This window comes from Narcine bancroftii, chromosome 7, assembly GCF_036971445.1.
Source record: "Narcine bancroftii isolate sNarBan1 chromosome 7, sNarBan1.hap1, whole genome shotgun sequence".
NCBI classification, from domain to species: Eukaryota; Metazoa; Chordata; class Chondrichthyes; order Torpediniformes; family Narcinidae; genus Narcine; species Narcine bancroftii.
This window is the reverse complement of record NC_091475.1, coordinates 33,797,071-33,815,581: the sequence shown is the minus strand read 5'-3', so window position 1 is coordinate 33,815,581 and position 18,511 is coordinate 33,797,071. Positions and strand designations below refer to the sequence as shown.

At 43.9% G+C, this 18,511-nt stretch overlaps 1 protein-coding gene and 1 long non-coding RNA gene across 7 annotated transcripts in view; one reads left to right on the top strand and one right to left on the bottom strand.

Moving 5' to 3' along the window:
* Nucleotides 1–2,209: 2,209 nt before the first annotated feature.
* Nucleotides 2,210–5,898, bottom strand: LOC138738722 (uncharacterized). The gene is made up of 2 exons (XR_011341706.1): nt 5,458–5,898; nt 2,210–2,487 (listed from the first exon to the last, which is right to left on the bottom strand). It is a non-coding gene; the product is annotated as an uncharacterized lncRNA (long non-coding RNA).
* Nucleotides 2,660–18,511, top strand: part of phldb2b (pleckstrin homology-like domain, family B, member 2b) — a 140,706-nt gene continuing 124,854 nt past the window's right edge. For 2 of the 6 annotated variants that reach the window (XM_069889484.1, XM_069889482.1), the window contains exons 1-2: nt 5,497–5,739; nt 15,180–15,265. In XM_069889484.1, coding sequence (XP_069745585.1) covers nt 15,254–15,265 — 12 coding nt within the window. In that variant the 5' untranslated portion in view covers nt 5,497–5,739; nt 15,180–15,253. Of the gene's footprint in view, nt 2,763–5,496; nt 5,740–15,179; nt 15,266–18,511 lie in introns of those variants that run through there. The other 4 variants (XM_069889483.1, XM_069889485.1, XM_069889486.1 and 1 more) reach the window with 4 other exon arrangements.

Here is an 18,511-nt window from a genome sequence, read left to right as displayed (position 1 = left end):
GATTATAAAAACAGATGTACAAGTTTCACAGCAGGAGGATAATAGACCAGATGTGTTTATATTTAGAACTGGCTATTATTGTTATTCAACTGAAGCGTGAGTTCTCCTCTCTCCATTAACACGCCCTAAACTGCCATTTGCAACATGGTACCATGCTTTGTTTGTGTTGTCACTCTCTAACTTTCCCACTAACTGATTTGACCAGAGCATCTCACAACTCATCTCTGTGGCAACCATGGACTTGTCCTGTCGTGGACATTCCCTTTGTCCTATCCATTCCCCATCTCGTTGCAAATTAAAACTAAATTGTTTTTCTCTCCTCAGTTCATATGAATGGTCTGCAACCTGAAATGTTAGCTCTGTTCCTCTTTCCATAGATGCTGGGTGACTTGCTTACTGTTTCTAACATTTTCTGTTTTAATCTCAGATTTCAATTGACTGCAGGTTTTTTATTTTCTCAAAGCTTTTCTGCAAAAGTTATCATGTTTTTAAAACATAAGTTTGTGTTGTCTGAAAACATTGAAAGAGCAGCTTGAAATCTGAAATAAAAGAAAATGCTGAAGGTGACATTCCAAAATCACTGTGTCTAAATGAGTTTGTGAGAATGGAAGTGTGTGAGAATGGAAGTGTGTGAGAATGGAAGTGTGTGAGAATGGAAGTGTGTGAGAATGGAAGTGTGTGAGAATGGAAGTGTGTGAGAATGGAAGTGTGTGAGAATGGAAGTGTGTGAGAATGGAAGTGTGTGAGAATGGAAGTGTGTGAGAATGGAAGTGTGTGAGAATGGAAGTGTGTGAGAATGGAAGTGTGTGAGAATGGAAGTGTGTGAATGGAAGTGTGTGAATGGAAGTGTGTGAGAATGGAAGTGTGTGAGAATGGAAGTGTGTGAGAATGGAAGTGTGTGAGAGTGAGGGAGTGTGTGAGAGTGAGGGGGTGTGTGAGAGTGAGGGGGTGTGTGAGAGTGAGGGGGTGTGTGAGAGTGAGGGGGTGTGTGAGAGTGAGGGGGTGTGTGAGAGTGAGGGGGTGTGTGAGAGTGAGGGGGTGTGTGAGAGTGAGGGGGTGTGTGAGAGTGAGGGAGTGTGTGAGAGTGAGGGAGTGTGTGAGTGAGGGAGTGTGTGAGAGTGAGGGAGTGTGTGAGAGTGAGGGAGTGTGTGAGAGTGAGGGAGTGTGTGAGAGTGAGGGAGTGTGTGTCAGAGAGAGACAGCAAAATTGTCTGTGATAGGGAGAGACCATGTGAGTAAGAGATGTTGCATGATAGTGTACGTATACTCTTTGAGAGCATGTGTGGTTATGTGTGCACAGATGCATTTGCTTGGAGGATAAATGTAAACTCTAACATTGATTAGGAACAGCAAATCTGAAAATCTCATCTACTTTTAATTATTACATTTTATTACAAGGATTGAAATCAAAGCGCAAAACAGGTGCAAAGTTGTGGTCTGCACTAGAAACCAGAACGGGATTGTGTCTCATCAAGTCGAATATTTGATTAAATGTATTTTTGGCAAGTGTTTCTGGACCCAGCTCCATCAGCAGGTATTCTCTAACACTGGGATTGCAATGATTGATGATTATTGACAATTTTCCTTTCTCAGTATCTGCATACTGACTCGTCTCTTTATTGTAAATGAAAAAAGTAATCAGATTATATATTGTGTTTAAAGAATTCACTCAGTCCATTTCATTACATTGATATCTTAAGCATTGCTTGAGGTTTACTTGTGAAAACTAGGATTCCTATTTCCACATCTGGAGGGTAAAGTGTTTCAGCTACTTCTGATACTTTATAAGGAACATTGTCCTCTGGTAAAATATGTGGGGCAAATTCTCTTCTGGTAGCAGACTCATGATTTAAAAAAAAATTAGATATAGAGCATGGTAACTGGCCATTTCAGTCCATGAGTCCGTCCGCCAAATTTACACCCAATTAACCCTCACTCCCAGTACGTTATGAACAATGGAGAGAAAACCCACGCAGACACTGGGAGAATATTCAAACTCCTTACAGACAGCATGGGATTCAAATCCAGCTCCTGATCGCTGGCACTGTAAAGGCATTACACTACACCAACCATGCCATCCAAAATTTAATTATATTTAATTAAATAAAATTTTTAAATTAATTGGAATATTTCTGCTGCTATAGCCATTGTATCAACATATATAAACACAACTGACACACACTATATTAATGAAACTGCACCCAAAACAATTGAGTGTAAAACATGCATCAATTTATTTCTTAGATGTGGCAAGATAATATAAAATAAACATTTTCATTCTTGTCTAGTTTGAATGTGACAATAAAAACAACAAGCCACCTCAAATTTATCACTGCTCTTCAATTAAATTTTCTGTCCACAAGCACAGTGCAAGATTTTCTTTTGCCTGATTTGAGTCTACCTTGAGATCTCGCACGAGCACTGTATCGTGCACCCAAAGTTGTTTCAGTGCCTCCAAATGAGAACAAGCAAATTTCAAGCCATGAACCTGTATAGGAAAAGGATAAACAAAAATTATGAAATAACTGGATAATTGATACTGTTGCAAAACAAAACTGTAAAAGATTAAGTGAAACATTTCCAAATCTATTTCTATTGTCATGTTTACCAAAGATGCAATGATAGAGATTGTTTTGCAATCAGACCAATGGACATCTCGTGCATAGTACAAGTAAGACATCAGGGTTATTGAGAGAGATCGATTGGTACAGAGCAAAGGCAGCATAATTTTACTGTTTTGGGATTCATTCGGGGACTGATATGGTAAGCAAGAAACTGCCTTTGAATCTGGTCGTGTGTGAAAACACATTCATGATTCTTCCTAACAGGAAGGGGATGAAGAGAGTGTGGCTGGGTAGAATGAGTGCTTTAATGGCTTCTTTTCCAAGCAGTATGAGGTAATGTTATGGGCCCAGAGGACCGCAAAATCCAGCAGCAATAGAAATTTACTAAGACAAATGGTTACTTAAACAAAAATTACTTTTAATTTTCTTTAAACATTAAAAAGGATCAAACTTTAACTTATTACTATTAACCCCATTCTAATTCTAAGCACACATGTATGTAATGTGTATAAGTTCAGAAAAGTTATTTGATTCACAGTCCAATCTTCCTTCACTTTTCCAAGTCACCGGTATCAGGCAATTCTTATACTGTGCACAGAAATTAACATTTATGAATTTTCCCCAAGCTCTGGTACTTAAAGGTAATTGGTTACCACTCAGGAAGGTTCTTGTTGGTTTCAGAGAGATTTGTTGCTCGTTGGACATACACAAACTGATACCCTCCGATCAGCCACTTTAGTGTCTTGCCGAAGAAACTTGCCCCATCAGGGTTTTCCAAATGATAACCTCTTTGTCCAGGCCACCACCAAGTTCCTCTTGTTTCCCTTATTTCAGGTGAAACTCTAACCAGCCATTTCCTCTTGTAAGGACTACAAGGGTTTCAACAGGCTGAAATCAGAATTCACAACCCATCTTCAAAATGGGGTTTCAACAAGCTACCAGCTGGCATGCTGCAGCCTCCAAAAGCCACTGCAGAAGGGCTCTCTACCCCCTCCCCCCTTTGCAAAACCACATGATCATCTTAGAACAGCAACTGCATTCTTAGATTGTGGCACCAGACCCAAACTTCTGAGCCCGTTCATCTGTTGCTTTCAAAACAATAATCCATTACTCCACAGCATGTCCAATTAACACTAACTTGTGAAGTCTCTTGAGCTCGGGTTCTTCTATTTTCACCTCCTCATGAAAACCTCTAGCAAAACAGTTTTCATTGTTCCTACAAAGGCCCTGGGCCCGGGGTGTCTGATTTGAGCAAAGCTCTTGCATTTTAAATGAGATCTGTTTTGTAAAGTGTTTGTGTTTGTGACCTACACTAACCCCCACAATCTATCCCCTTCAAAAACATTGAGAGATATGGGAGAGATGGAACTGGGTCTGTAGGAGACAATATGGAGTGTCAACATGATGTGAAACTACATTGGCTCTTGGGTGTTGGATCAGTCAAAATCCAAAATCTTAGCATTAGTGCAAAAGCCTATTCTGTGTGTGCATATACCAGTTTCCCTAATAAATATGAACACAAACTTGGAGATCAAGAGCAAGATTTGGCCCCTCAAATCTGCAACACCTATTAAAATCAACAGAATGTAACCTTAACTCTGCATTCCCCTTACTCATAATAAACTAGGATCCCCAGTTTATCAAATATTTATCTTTAAAAATATTCAATGGTATAGACCTCAGCCATTGTCAGGAAAATGTTAATCCAAGTTTTACTGAAATATTTATAATACATGGATGTTACACAAGTAGAATATTACATGGCACCAAGGAATAACAGGCTCTTCAGCCCATCTCGAATGTGCTCACCAAGGATGTCTTGAATTGTTCATAGGGTGATCTGGGATATGTTTTATTGTACCTGGTGTTTGGAGGTGTGTTGAGGAGGACACCTGGTGCTGGAGTGTGTTGGGGTGGACACCCAATGATGGAGGTGCGTTGGAGTCGACATGGTGGTGGAGATGTGTTGGAGTGGACACCCGGTGATGGAGGTGCATTGGGTTGTATGCCCAATGATGGAGTGTGTTGGGTTGTACACCCAATGATGGAGTGTGTTGGGGTGGACACCCAATGATGGAGTGTGTTGGGGTGGACACCCAATGATGGAGGTGCGTTGGAGTCGACATGGTGGTGGAGATGTGTTGGAGTGGACACCCGGTGATGGAGGTGCATTGGGTTGTATGCCCAATGATGGAGTGTGTTGGGTTGTACACCCAATGATGGAGTGTGTTGGGGTGGACACCCAATGATGGAGGTGTGTTGGAGTCGACACGGTGGTGGAGATGTGTTGGAGTGGACACCCGGTGTTGGAGGTGCATTGGGTTGTATGCCCAATGATGGAGTGTGTTGGGTTGGGTTGTGTTGTACACCCAATGATGGAGTGTGTTGGGGTGGAGACCCAATGATGGAGGTGCGTTGGAGTCGACACGGTGGTGGAGATGTGTTGGAGTGGACACCCGGTGATGGAGGTGCGTTGGGGTGGACACCCAGTGATGGGGGATGCGTTGGAGTATACATTCAGTGATGGAGGAGGTCAGTGTACCCTTGGTGATGGAGGGGGCTGGTGATGGTGATGGTGGTTTAAGGGATGCTGAGGTGCACATGCTATGACAGGGCTGCACGCCCAGTGAGAAGGGGGTGTGTGGGTATGTATACGTGGTGTGCTGGGTGTTGGTTTGCATGAGCACTTGGTGATGGGATGTGCTCACCGGGTATATGGAAGGGTGTTGGGGTGTACATCTTAAGTTTGGAGTGTGAATTGGGGGTTGTGCAGCCAGAGTTTGGAATGGGTGTGAGTATCCACCCGATCTCGGGTGTGTGTTGGGGTGTATTTGCGTTGACCAGTGTGTGTTGGGTTGCCGACCAGGAGTTCGGACTGTTTGCTGGCGACTTACCTGGAGTTGGGGCTGTGTGTCGGGGAGGACCCACGGAGTCCTGGATGTGTGGAGTTATATATCCAGAGCTCCGAGTGTGTGTGTTGGGATGCACACCCGGAGTTCGGGGTGAACACTGCCCCGCCGATCCGGCCGCGCGCTTCGGCCCGCGTGTGCGCGCTCCGCGCCCCCTGCTCCCCGCCTCCCCTGCGCTACGTGGCCGGAGGGAGACGCGAGCGGCGGCGGCGGCGGGGATGGCGGTCTGGGGCCACTCGGTGCCGGTGTGAGGGGGCTGCAGGCAGCGTGAGTACAAGCGTGGCAGGAGGTGCCCCGGCACGGTGGGCGGCCAGGTCCGGCCGTTCCCTCTCCCCGGACTGGGAGCTTCCTACCCCGGCGGGCTGTCACCGGCGGCCCGGTACAGGGGCTCGGGGGGGGGGGGGGGGGGGTGGAGGAGGGTGGTTTCCTCGGATGCCGCCTTTAGCCAGGATCCTACACTTGCCCTCCTGTGGGTGAGCTCAGAGTGCATCAAACTCAGGAATCCCTCATGGGTCCTCTCCCCTGCCCATCACTGCTCCCTTCGACTTCCCCCGCCTCAGACTCTATCCTCCATGCCTCTTCCCATCCTCCCTTCCCCTCCCTTGTCATGTGCTCTCTTTCCCTTTCTTCCCCTCATCTTCCTCCCAACCTCTCATTCTCCCTCCCCTTCTTCCCTCTGTGCTCGCTTCCTCATCTATCTCCTATTTTCCTCTCTTTCTCCCCCCCCCCCCTTTCCTCCCTCACCTCCTCCCCATTCCTCTTCCCTCCCTTTCCCCACCATCCCTCTTTGGCTTCCTCCTCAAGTTCAACCCTCTGCATTTCACCTCTCCACCATGACCCTGTGGCCGGTGAATTCTGCCTGCTGAGCCAGCTCACCATTAACAGTGCTCCATGTTACCTGGATTAATGCTCCCCACTTGCGTCGTCTCTATCTCATGGGATTGGTGTGAATCATATGAAGTATCCACCTCCCCCAAGACCTGGGATATGGTCTTGCTGGGTAGGAGGGCTGCACACACTCCTCTTGAACCCCCTTGTGATTCCTTGGCTGTGAAGGCCTTGAGCTTCAATCCCCCCTGGATATTGCTGGTGTGCAGTTCAACCTCAAGTGAGGTGGGGGCACCAGAGCAATGGGCAGAATGGTTTGTGGACTGTCAACTGTTGTTGCACAGTGCCTGGAACCTGAAGAGCAAATGATGAGAAAGTTGTTGTACAGATCTTCTTTCCTGCTGTCATCAGACTTCTGAATGGACCTCACCCTAGTTATGTTGCCATTGCTCTGTTGTAACTGATCTCTCTTAATTCTGCATTCTACTGTCATTTTACTGCTGTACTGTGGGTTGACCAGTTGGATTGCACACAAAATGAACATTCTTGCTGTACCTTTATACCTGTGACAATAAGCATGGTCGGTGAGAGCAAGGAGACTGGAGAGAGAGGATTAGGCTTTACTGTGTGTCCTCAATGGATGTGGCAGAGCGATACAAAACTTTTTTGTTATGTACAATCTACAGATGCAGCAAAATTCTTACTTGTTGCAGATAGCCAAGAATAACCAACTTCAACAGTATAAATTATCACAATGTGCCAATACAGAAATAAAAACAATAAATATAAAAGGATGGATAAATATTCACAGTTGCAGTCACTGCTGGAAAGAAGCGATGTTTAAATAGTACAGATCTTTTGGTTGCTCTGGAATTGTGTAAGGTTAGGACTAGGGTTGTATGGAGAGGTTCTTGTGCTACCCTAATGAGAAATTGGAAACCAAATTGCTCTTGGACCTAAAGATGCTAGTTTTCAGGTATTTGTACCTTCTGCCTGAAAGTAGCAGTGAGATGAGATTGTGAGCAAGGTGATGGGGACATTCATTGATGTCAACAGTAGATGGGAGATCAGAGTCTGTGATGAATCTGGCTATGTTTGCTACCTTCTGCCGCCTTCTGCATTCCTGGGGACACTAATTCCTAAACTAGGCTGTGATGCAACCAGTTAGTGCATTTCCACAGTGCATCTGTAGCAGTCTGATAAGAGTATTCGATGACATGTCAAATCTCCTCATGTTCTTCGAAAGTAGCGGTGTTCTTTTCACTTCAGGAGGTAGAGCTCGTGGACACGATGCTGTCTGGGGCAACATTTGAACCAGTAGCTGGAAGGAACAGCAGGGGTTAGCGGACAATGGAAGCAAGTTACGGCCACATGGTTAGCATAGCAGTTAGTGCAGTGCTATCACAACACCAGCAACACATGTTCAAATCCACTCCACCTGAAAGGAATTTGTTCTTGTGTCTTCGTGGGTTTCCTCCAGATACTCTGGTTGCTTTGATGTTCCATAGATGTACAGGATTGGTACGTTAATGCACCACATGGGTGTATTTGGGCGGCATGGGCTCATGGGCCAGAAGGGCCTGTTACCGAGCTGTATTTTTAAATTTAAATTAAAGTGCAGTTCATTTTCTATCGGCAAGGACTGTCATTTGCTACATTATTGTGAAAAGTTGTTTTTTGATTGGGTCGAATTAAGTGCCTGCAGTGACAGTATGGGAGCTTGTATCCTGCCAGGGCTAGTTGCAGAAATGATTATAAGAAGCAGATTTAAGATTTATTGTCAGAGAACATACGTGACATCACATACATCCCTGAGATTCTTTTTCCTGTGGGTGAGACAGAATTGCCACTTATTTGTAGTGCAAACAAAAACGTACTTGACCTACACATATATACAAATAAAGAAATAACTGTGAAATACAGAGAGGAAAAAAAATCAATAAAGTACAAGAGTCCTTAAGTGAGTCCCTGATTGAGTTTATTGTTGAGGAGTCTGATGGTGGAGGGGTAGCAGCTGTTCCTGCACCTGGTGGCATCACTACCTCTTTCCTGATGTGCTGGGTGAGGTGGATCCTTGATGATTGCTGCTGTTCTCCTACAGCAGTGTTCCCTGTAGATGTTCTGATTAGTGGGGAGGGATTTGTGTGCGATTTCCTGGGCTGTGTCCACTACCTTTTGCAGGGAAGCAGACTGTGACGCAGCTGGTCAGCACACTTTCCACCATATGTCTGAAGAAATTTTCCAGGGTTTCCGATGTCATACCAAACCTCTGCAAACTCCTGAGGAAGTATAGGCACTGATGTGCTTTCTTCATGATGCCATTCGTGTGTTGGGTCCAGGAAAGATCCTTCGAGATAATGACTTCCAAGAACTTACATTTGGTCACCCAAGCAGGAGTAAGCTATACAGCCATTTGAACCCACTCTGCCCTTCAGTAAAATCTTCTACCTCTGGTCCAACCTTGCACTCACCCCATTTCCCCTGATTCTCTTCATATCCAAATGTAATAATGTCTGCCTTGAATTCGCTGGTGACTGAACTTCAACAGCCCTTAAAGCTTCAACAGCCCTTAAAGCTGGGTTTTCATTGTGTTACTCTTTTGTTAATTACAAAATGTGTAATGCAGTGGTTCTCAACCTCTTTCTTTCCACTTATGTACCACTTTAAGTAATCCCTATGCCATCGGCGCTCTGTGATTAGTAAGGGATTGCTTAAGGTGGTATGTGGGTGGAAAGAAAAAGTTTGAAAATCACTTTTAATCATACCTAATTGACTCATTATGTGTACGGTTTCATAACTCCAAAGGAAATGGACCAATAACAATTTTCATCAAACAAAATATTTCGGTAACAATTGGGTCTGGAGCAGTGGTTCTCAACCCACTCACATCACACCTTAAGCAATCCCTTATTAATCACAAGGCACCGATGGCATAGGGATTACTTAAAGTTGTATGTGAGTGGAAAGAAAATGGTTGAGAACCGCTGGTGTAATGCATGTCCTATACATGGATAGTGGGATTTCCTAAGAGGTCAAGAATCCATCAACCTGTACCATGTAAAATAAGCTTTCTCCCTCACCTTGAATATTTTTGACCATCTCATTCTTCTATATCTGATCAAAAAATTGTTGGAGGAATCTCTGGACCTCACTGGTCACAAAGTTCTGCCTCTGGTGTCTGGAAAGGTTCCCAATTGTTTCTGCCAATCTTCACAATACAGTAATATGCAGATTGATGGTAAATGATCAGAGAGACTCAGACCATATTCTGACAACTCAAAGTCTCCCAGAGGTACAAGAAAAATGTGAAGAGCTTGGGCAAAATTTAGGAAGGTGTTTTGAAAAGTTAATTTGCTTTGATTATCAGTTCGAGGTGTACTGTCAGACAGAGTGCTGAATGTTGATGTGAAAGAATGTTGTGATCTGATTCTTTATACCTACAATGAGCTCATCCAATGAGATTTTATTTGGGCGATACAGTACCTTGAAATTGCCATCTGATCTTTATCGTTTCCTGTTTAAATATCTAAGCATAGGATTGCATGCATTGACTGACCTTTGATTTGAAACTTCAAACAGGTTTCATGATTTGCATTCCTGATGCTCAAGTTTAAACAGAAAAGAATATTCTAATATTCATTCTTTGGAAATGTTTGGTTCTTGTTTATTCAACACATAGCCCATGCTATGAAAAAAATGTTCTTATGTTTCAATCAGATAGACATTTATCTACACAAACTCCTCTCCTGGTCCTCAATGTAAGTCTGTTTCAAACCCCAATTAAATGTTTCATTTTGGGAAAATTTGCCTGAAGACTTGGTAACAATGGTGTTCCAATGCAGGGCAACAGTATAAATAGTGGAATGAAAGTTGATTTGTGGTAACCTATTTTCATGGAGATCTTTTGTGGGCTTCACAAAGAAACATGGAGGCTGCCTCATTAAATGTATTTAAGACAGAGAGAGAGATTTTTGAAGAATAGGGGAATTAAGGGTTATTGGGATCTATGGGTAAAGAGAGCCGAGTCCACAGCCAGATCAGCCATGATTTTATTGAATACTGGAGCAGGCTCAATGGGCCAGATGTTCCTATTATGTTCTGAGAAAAGTATAAAATCTACAGATGCTGGAACTTTGAACAAATAGGTGAAAGCTGACTCTGGGTCAGGCAGCATCCATGGAAAGAAGCGACGGTCATGGTTTTGGGTCAGGACCCTTTATCATAACACAATATGAACTCGGAGAGTGGGACCGTTTAAATTGGAAATTCAGTTTTCATATCTCAGTGGAGTAGAGGGTTCAGCAGTCAGAAAGTTCTGTCTGCAGCCTTCTGAATTAAATGTTAATCCAAAGCCCTGTCTAAAATTTCTCTTGTCGGGGTGGGGGGGAGGGGAGGAGACATGGTGGTGGGGAGGGGGGGCGTGGTGGTGGTAGGGGAAGGGGGGGTGGGGGGAAGTACATGAGTTTTCTCCAGTGTATCTTTTTCAATAAAACCTGGACAGATTATTTGTCCATTATTACATTGCAGGGCCTTGCTGCATACAAAAGAATCAGAGTTGCTATGCATCCAAAGTACTTCACTGGCTATAATGTACTCAAATGCATTCCACAAATCTTTCCAAATAAGATGCAGAATAGACAGTTAAAACTTTATCTCAGTTGCTGTTGCATTCTGAATACAAACAGCCGAGTTACATGACGACTTAAATGAGTTCAATCTGCATTCACGTAACCACAACTATTTCAGACCTGCCAGTCAGTTCTGGTTGCAATTAATGATTTATTGTACATTCCACTTCCCCAAACACTCAGCCCAGATATCCACAGCTAGAAATCTCTGTACTTTACAATCAGATTTTAGGCAATGTTTTAGCAGGGAGTTTGATGACTTTACAAAAATGGGGGTGTATTGTGCAATGTACCTGGGGTAAGAGTTGTGGGGTCAGTGCCAAATGCAAATAGAAGCCTCTGCATTGTAACAGCTATGGAAATCAGCGATTACACTGAAGTTGCCTCAGAAATAAGCCCTTTGACCCATCAAGTTTGTGCCAGCCTTCAAAGACTTAATTTTACACTAATCGTTTTATTCTCCCCACATTTCCCTCGGATTCTATCACCAACCAACACTCTCGGATCAATTTACAGCAACCATCTCGCACACCTTTAGGCAGTGGGATGAAACTGGAGGGAACTGGGCTACTCTGGTCATAAGAGAATGTGCAAACTCCACAGACAGCACCTGAGATCAGGATTGAACCTTTGCTGCTGGCACTGTGAGGCAGAGATTCTATCTGCTGTGCTACTGGGCCACACCAACATAAGAGTCACACGGTTTGCATTTTGGGCACGTCCATTTCCCGGCTTTGGTCCATATCCTTCCTATTGATCTATCCGTCCAAATTTTTTAATTTAAATTAAATTTAGATGTACAGCATAGTAACAGCCATTTCGGCCCACGTGTTCATGCCCCCCAATTTACACCTATTTAACTTATAACCCCCCTGGTATGATTTGGATGGTGGGAGGAAACCAGAGCCCCCTGGGAAAACCCATGCAGATACTGGGAGAGCATACAAACTCCTTACAGACAGCGTGGGATTCAAACCCTGGTCCCGATCACTGGCACTGTAAAGGTGTTGCGCTAACATTTATGCCAATTGTGCCACCCTAAAAGTCAGAGGCCCTCTTCAATAGCTTCCCCTGACACCTTGTTCCAGAGACAGTCCACAGTCTGAGTAAAGGAATTGTCTTTTAGGTCCTTTTTAATCTCTCTTTATTCATCTCATGCTCTCTAGTTCTGAAATCATCTATGATGAAAAGAAAGACTGAGCATTCACTTTATCCATCCCCCGGATGATTTTATAAAACTCTATTAAATCACCACTCAGCCTCCTACAGTATATTTTGAGGAAAAAAGTCCCAGCCTATGCAACCTCTTCCAGTAGCTTAACAATTCTGGCAATATCCCTGCTGAATCTCTTGTGCACCCCTTCCGATTTACTGATGTCCTTTGTATAATGGGTGACCAGACTACACACAATACTATGGTCACCTCAGTGTCTTGTTGTAGCATGAATAAGCTCTCATGACAGGAAGGAGAACATATGCTTTTATTAGCTTATTACAGAGGGTAGGGACTTACAGTGGTCTTCAAAATGGCTCAGTACCACATGCCACCAGTGAATCTCAGTTCACTGCATTCACCCCTTCCTGCAGAATTTAGGGTCTGTGGATGAAGACAAAGAACAATGATTCAGAAAAAAAAAATTGAAAAATATACAGTTTTTTACAACTTTAAGCAGTCTGGGGTTGTGGAGATCCTGGTGGAGCACCTAAGCTTGGGAGGGCCTTGGACTCCTTGGGTCTTCTGGTCCCCTTATGAGGGAGGAGTGGTGGGGGGGGAGGTCTCCAGCTCCTCAGTGGAGGGGACGCATTTTCCTCCTGAACCAGATTCCCTGAGGCCCTGACTGGGAGTGGTGAGAATGAGCTCCACAGCTCATAGGGCACTTGAGGCAACAGACCCTCTATTCCAGTGGATGCCAGGTCCCTGATGGAGACGGTGTCCTCCCTGCCATCCAGGTACTCCACATAGGCATATGAGGGATTGGTGTGGAGCAGTTTCTCCCTTTCCACAGGGCGTCAATCTTGCTTCTCCTCACCTGCTTCCTGAGAAGGACCGGACCAGGAGTGGTGAGCCAGGTTGGGAGTGTAGTTCCCAATGCCAACTTTCTCTCGAAATTGAATAGGAGCTCGTGAGGGATAGTTTTGGTTGCTTACATAGTAGCGACCGGATGGAATGGAGGGCCAGAGGAAGAACTTCCTGGTAGTGTGAGTCTGAAAGGCCTTTTGACTTGAGGGCCAGTTTGACAGCCTTTCAGACCATGGTGTTCTCCTTTTCAATCTGCCTGTTCCCCCGGGGTTTGTAGCTAGTAGTCCTGCTGGATGCGATGCCTCTTGCTAGCAGGTACTGACGTAGCTCTTCACTCCTAAAGGATGAGTCCTGGTTGCTATGTATATAGCTGGGATACCCGAAAAAGGCGAAAATCGAACCTAGGGCCTTTATGACTGATGAAGTGGATGTGACTGGACATGGGATGGCGAACGGGAAGCGGGAGTACTCATCAATGATAGAGAGGAAGAAAATGCTCCCTTTTGTGGAAGGGGAGAGGTCCCTTAAAATCGACACTGAGGTGTTCAAAGGGCCTGGATGACTTAATCAGGTGCACCTTTGTGGGGTGGTAGAAGTGCGGCTTGCACTCTGTGCAGACCTGGCAAGACCTGGTCATTTCCCTCTGTAGAAAACAGGCCCTTTTTCCAACCATATCTACACTGACCATCTGATCACAACATCCAGCAATAGAAACATATCCCTTCCATGTCTTGGATTCAAGTGTGTGTGTTTACAAATCTGTAGTTCAGGTAGGCAACTGGGTGAGCATGGAGGAGTCGGGTCAAAGGAGCTGTTCCTGTGCTGTGCAACTCTTTGAATAAGAAGGGGAAGAACAGTGGGTTGCTCTCTGAGATGTGTACCATGCTGACTTGGAAATACATCACTGGTTCTTTGCTGTTGATGGATTGAGATCCTGCAACTCCTTCCCTAACAGCTCTTCACCTGAAGGACTGCACCAGTTCGAGAAAGCACCTACCTCCAACTTCTCAGGTACACATCGGGATGGCAATGAATTCTGGCCTCTGCGGGTTCCAAAGAACAAACAATCTCTTGTACCCTGTGCTAATTTGGGACCATTCACTAAAGAAAATGACCTTGTAGTGAATAAAAAGTCAGAGTTTTACAGCATGGATACAGACCCTTCGGTCCTACTTGTCCATGCTGACCCAAGCTAGTCTCATTTTCCTGCATTTATATAAATGTCTTCTTAATGATACACTTGCCCACCTCTGCCATTTATTCTGATAGATCATTCCACATATCCCCAACCCTTTGTGTGAAGAAGGTGCCCCTCTCACCTTAAATATATGCCTCGTAATTTTAGGTCCCCCTACTCTGTAATCATCCATCTTTCCTATGCCCTTTATTAGGAGGGGGAAAAGTCCCAGTCTGTCCCGTTTCTCTTTATAGTTCAAGCCCAGCAGCCCTGTGCTGAACTCTGAAATTCTCTGAAATCTTCAGGTGTTCAGGGAGTAACTTAGGACTGGAAATGGTGAAGAGTTGCACATGATGGCCTTTTTGCCTTTTCCAATCTTTCCACATTATGCAGCAAGGAAAGGAACAGTAAACCTTGTAAACAAACAGAGATGCTGAAGGAACTCGCAGCGTCCATAGTAGGTAAAGATGTACAGGTATACCCCGCTTTACGAATATTCGCTTTGAGCAAATTCGCTTTTACGAAAAAAACCTGCGTCCACTTTTATGAAAGGATTTTTGCTTTTACAAAAAAGTGGCTGGTAGAGCTGTCAGTGCGCAGCCAGCAGGGCGGTCACAGAGTGGTCGGGGGGCTGTCAAAACTCGATGTCTTTCCAATTCTGGTAAGCGAAACTACACTGTATATATATTATTCTACTTTATTTAGGCTGTGTATTTATCATATTATTCTGCTTTTACTATATGTTAGTGTTATTTTAGATTTTATGTGTTATTTGGTACGATTTGGTAGGTTTTTTGGGTCTGAGAATGCTCAAAAATTTTCCCATAGAAATCGATGGTAATCACTTCTTCGTTTTGCACCATTTGGCTTATGAAAAGTTTCATAAAGTGGAGTATACCTGTTTAACCTATGTTTTTGGTCTGAGCCCTTCTTCAAGGTAGGTAGTAAAGCCTGGCCAAGTTCTCATCTTTGCTCTCTGTTGCTTCATTCACTGTACCTAGTCTTAAATACAGATGCACCATGCTAAATTCTATTGTCACCTCTCTGTCAACAGGTGTTGGAAACCTGTGCATCCATGTAACGCAGGATGTGACAAAGCCCAGCCGGTAGATCACCAAAGTAACGACCATGGATATGGAGGTATGGTCACTTTTGACAGGGATAATTAATGCTACTGTACAATTAGAACTGGGTCCCCATTATAGAGAGACCATAAAATCCACTGAAAACCTGACAAGTGTGAGAGAGTGAAATTTGGGAGGTCAAATGTAAGGGGAATATATACAGGGTCTTAAAAGTGTTAATGCGCAGAGGGATCTGGGGGTTCAGGCCATAGCTCATTGAAAATGGCCTCACAGGTTAATAAAAAGGTGATAAAGATATCTGGTATCTTGACTTCATTGGGTGTGGCATTGACTGTAAAAATAAGAAGGTCATGTTGGAGCTAAATAACACTGGTTAGGCCAAACTTGGAATATTCTGTGCAACTCAGGTCGCCCCATTACAGGAAGAATGTGGAGGTTTTGGAAAGGGTACAGAAGAAGTTTATCAGGATGTTGCCTGATTTAAAGGGTATGAGTTATGGGGAGAGATTAGACAAACTTGGGTTATTTTCTCTGGAGCGTTGGAACGAAGGGAAAACTTGATGGAAGTTTATAAAATCATGAGGGGCATTGATAGAGTGGACAGTCAAAGTCTTTTCCATGGGGTAAAAATGTTGCACACCAGAGGATGTGCATTTTAAGTGAGAGGGAGGAAGGGTAATAGATGTGCAGGGCAAGGTGTGTGGAACAGGCTGGCAGAAGTGGAATCATAGAACACTACAGCACAGAAAAACTGGCCATTTGGCCTTCTAGTCTGTGCTGAAACATCATACCACTAGTCCCACTAACCTGTACCCATTCCATAACCCTCCAGACCTCTCCTATCCATGTATCTATCCAGTTTATTTTTAAAACTTAAGAGTGAGCCCACATTTACCAAGTCAGATGGCAACTCGTTCTACACTCCCACCACCCTCTGAATGAAAATGTTCCCCCTAAACCTGTCATCCTAAATCCATGTCCTCTTGTATTTATCTCTCCTAATCTAAGTGGAAAGAGCCTACGCGAATTTAATCTGTCTATACCTCCCATAATTTTGTAAACCTCCATCAAATCTCCCCTCATTCTTCTGCACTCCAAGGAATAAAGTCCTAACCTGTTTAATCTTTCCCTGTAACTCAATTCCTGAAGACCCAGCAACATCCTAGTAAATTTTCTCTGTACTCTTTCAATCTTACTGATATCCTTCCTGTAGTTTGGCAATCAGAACCGCACACAATACTTCAAATTTGACCTCACCAATGTCTAACACAAACTCACCATAACATCCCAAATCTTTTACTCTATACTTTGATTTATGAAAGTCAAGAGCTTTCTTCACAACCCTGTCACTTTCAGAGAATTATGTATCTGAATTCCAAGATCCCTTTGTTCCTCTACACTCCTCAGTGCCCTACTATTTACTGTGTATGCCCTACCTAGGCTTGTCTTTCCATGAGTAGTTGAAGCAGATACATTTGGAGCATTTAAGAGGTTTCTAGGTAGACACATTAATATGAAGGGGATGGAGGAATATTTATCAGATGCAGGTAGCAGAGGTTTAGTTTGACTTGGACATCATGTTCAGCACAGACACATAGGATGAAGGGCCTGTTCCTAAAAGAATGCCACTTGCAAGGCAATGGTGGAATGGGAAGTGTCGTTTGGGAAGCGGTTGGAATAACAAAGGCTATTTCTGCAGAAGCTGAGAGGCTGAGGTGAAATTGATTGGTATTTTTAAATCGTTGCAATTCATACGGCAAGAGGGAGAAAGATGACTCGCTCTTCAAATGGTCAGCAGTGAGGATTCAATGTTCAAAGTTGTCACTGTGAGAGGATGGGAGGAAAAAAAAACTCACAAATTTAACTAATTTATTTAAATAAAATTATGAAAGGAATAAATAAGGCTGAAACAGGGAAGCTGGCAGGTAAGACAAGAACTAAGGGACATAAGATTGAGGGGAGTAGATTTAAGACAGATGAGGAGGAACTGCTTCTCCCAGAGAATAGTGAATATGTGGAATTTTCCACCCAAGGAGTAGAATGTACTTAAGACAGGCAGATTTTTAAGGCTTATGTGCAATAGGAAGGAAGTGGAGTTGAGTCCATGGCCAGATAAGCCATGATCTTATTGAATGGCGGAGCAGGTTCAACAGGCCAGATGGCCGACTCCTGCTCATGTTTCTCATGTTCTTACATTACAAGCTGGCACGTGGGGTGGACTCACTGAAGTTTTTGAGGGAAAATTGGATGGGTGCAAGAGGGGTGTTCCCAGAGGCAGGGAAACAGAGAAAGTGGGATTAGGCTCCAAGTAATCCAGGTCCACTCGGGTGCAAGAGCAGAGTGGAAATTTAAATTGATGCCAGACTGGAAGGAGAGTGTGATTGTGAGTATATTTTCATGTTGATATTGGGCTTTGGAATGAGAGGGAATGGTGGGATACCATCAGGATTCATGTGTACAGTGGGATTAGCCTGGGGTGACACTGGGCATTTGGGAGGGTTTGATTATCCATACAGGCCCATAGATAGAAAGTGGGCAGTAAGATTCACTTGTAATTGCGACTATGGGTAAATGATGAGATTGGTTGGAATATCAGGGAAGAGTAGTATTAAGTTTGGATTGGTCCTAATCTTTGGACTCATAATGATAATGAATTTATTGTAACGAATATTATGCAATGTACACATGCACCAAAATTCTTACTTCCTGCAGCTGAACAGGTGCTTTATATTAAAACATTGCAATAGTGTACATTATATTGAAAAGAGATAATTAATACAAAGAAAGATAATAAATATTCAGTTAGTACTAGGAAAAATATAGTATGTTACATTGATGCTGAACTAAAGGTTTAGAGTTTGATTGCCACAAAGAAAGGATGTGTGGGACATGGATCAGTTTCCGACTGACACGGAGTGAGGGGATTGAATAGGATTGAGGGAACGGTTTCCAACTGACACAGGACAAGGGGGTACAGTGGGACGGAGGGATCAGTGTCTGACTGAGACAGGGAAAGGGGGTATAGTGGGATGGAAGGATCAGTGTCTGACTGACACAGGGCAAGGAGGTACAGTGGGATGGCGGGACCAGTGTCTGACTGAGACAGGGAAAGGGGGTAGAGTGGGATGGAGGGATCGGTGTCTGATTGAGACATGGTAAAAGAGTAGCATCTCCAGATCCTTGAATCAGAGTGAAGGCAGTGTTGCTCTACCTCCTGGGTTGCTGTGTTTTCCTGGTGTGTGAACTATTGGTTGAAACCCTGCAGCTGAGAAGGCTGGGTGTGTGCTATGGGAGGCCTATT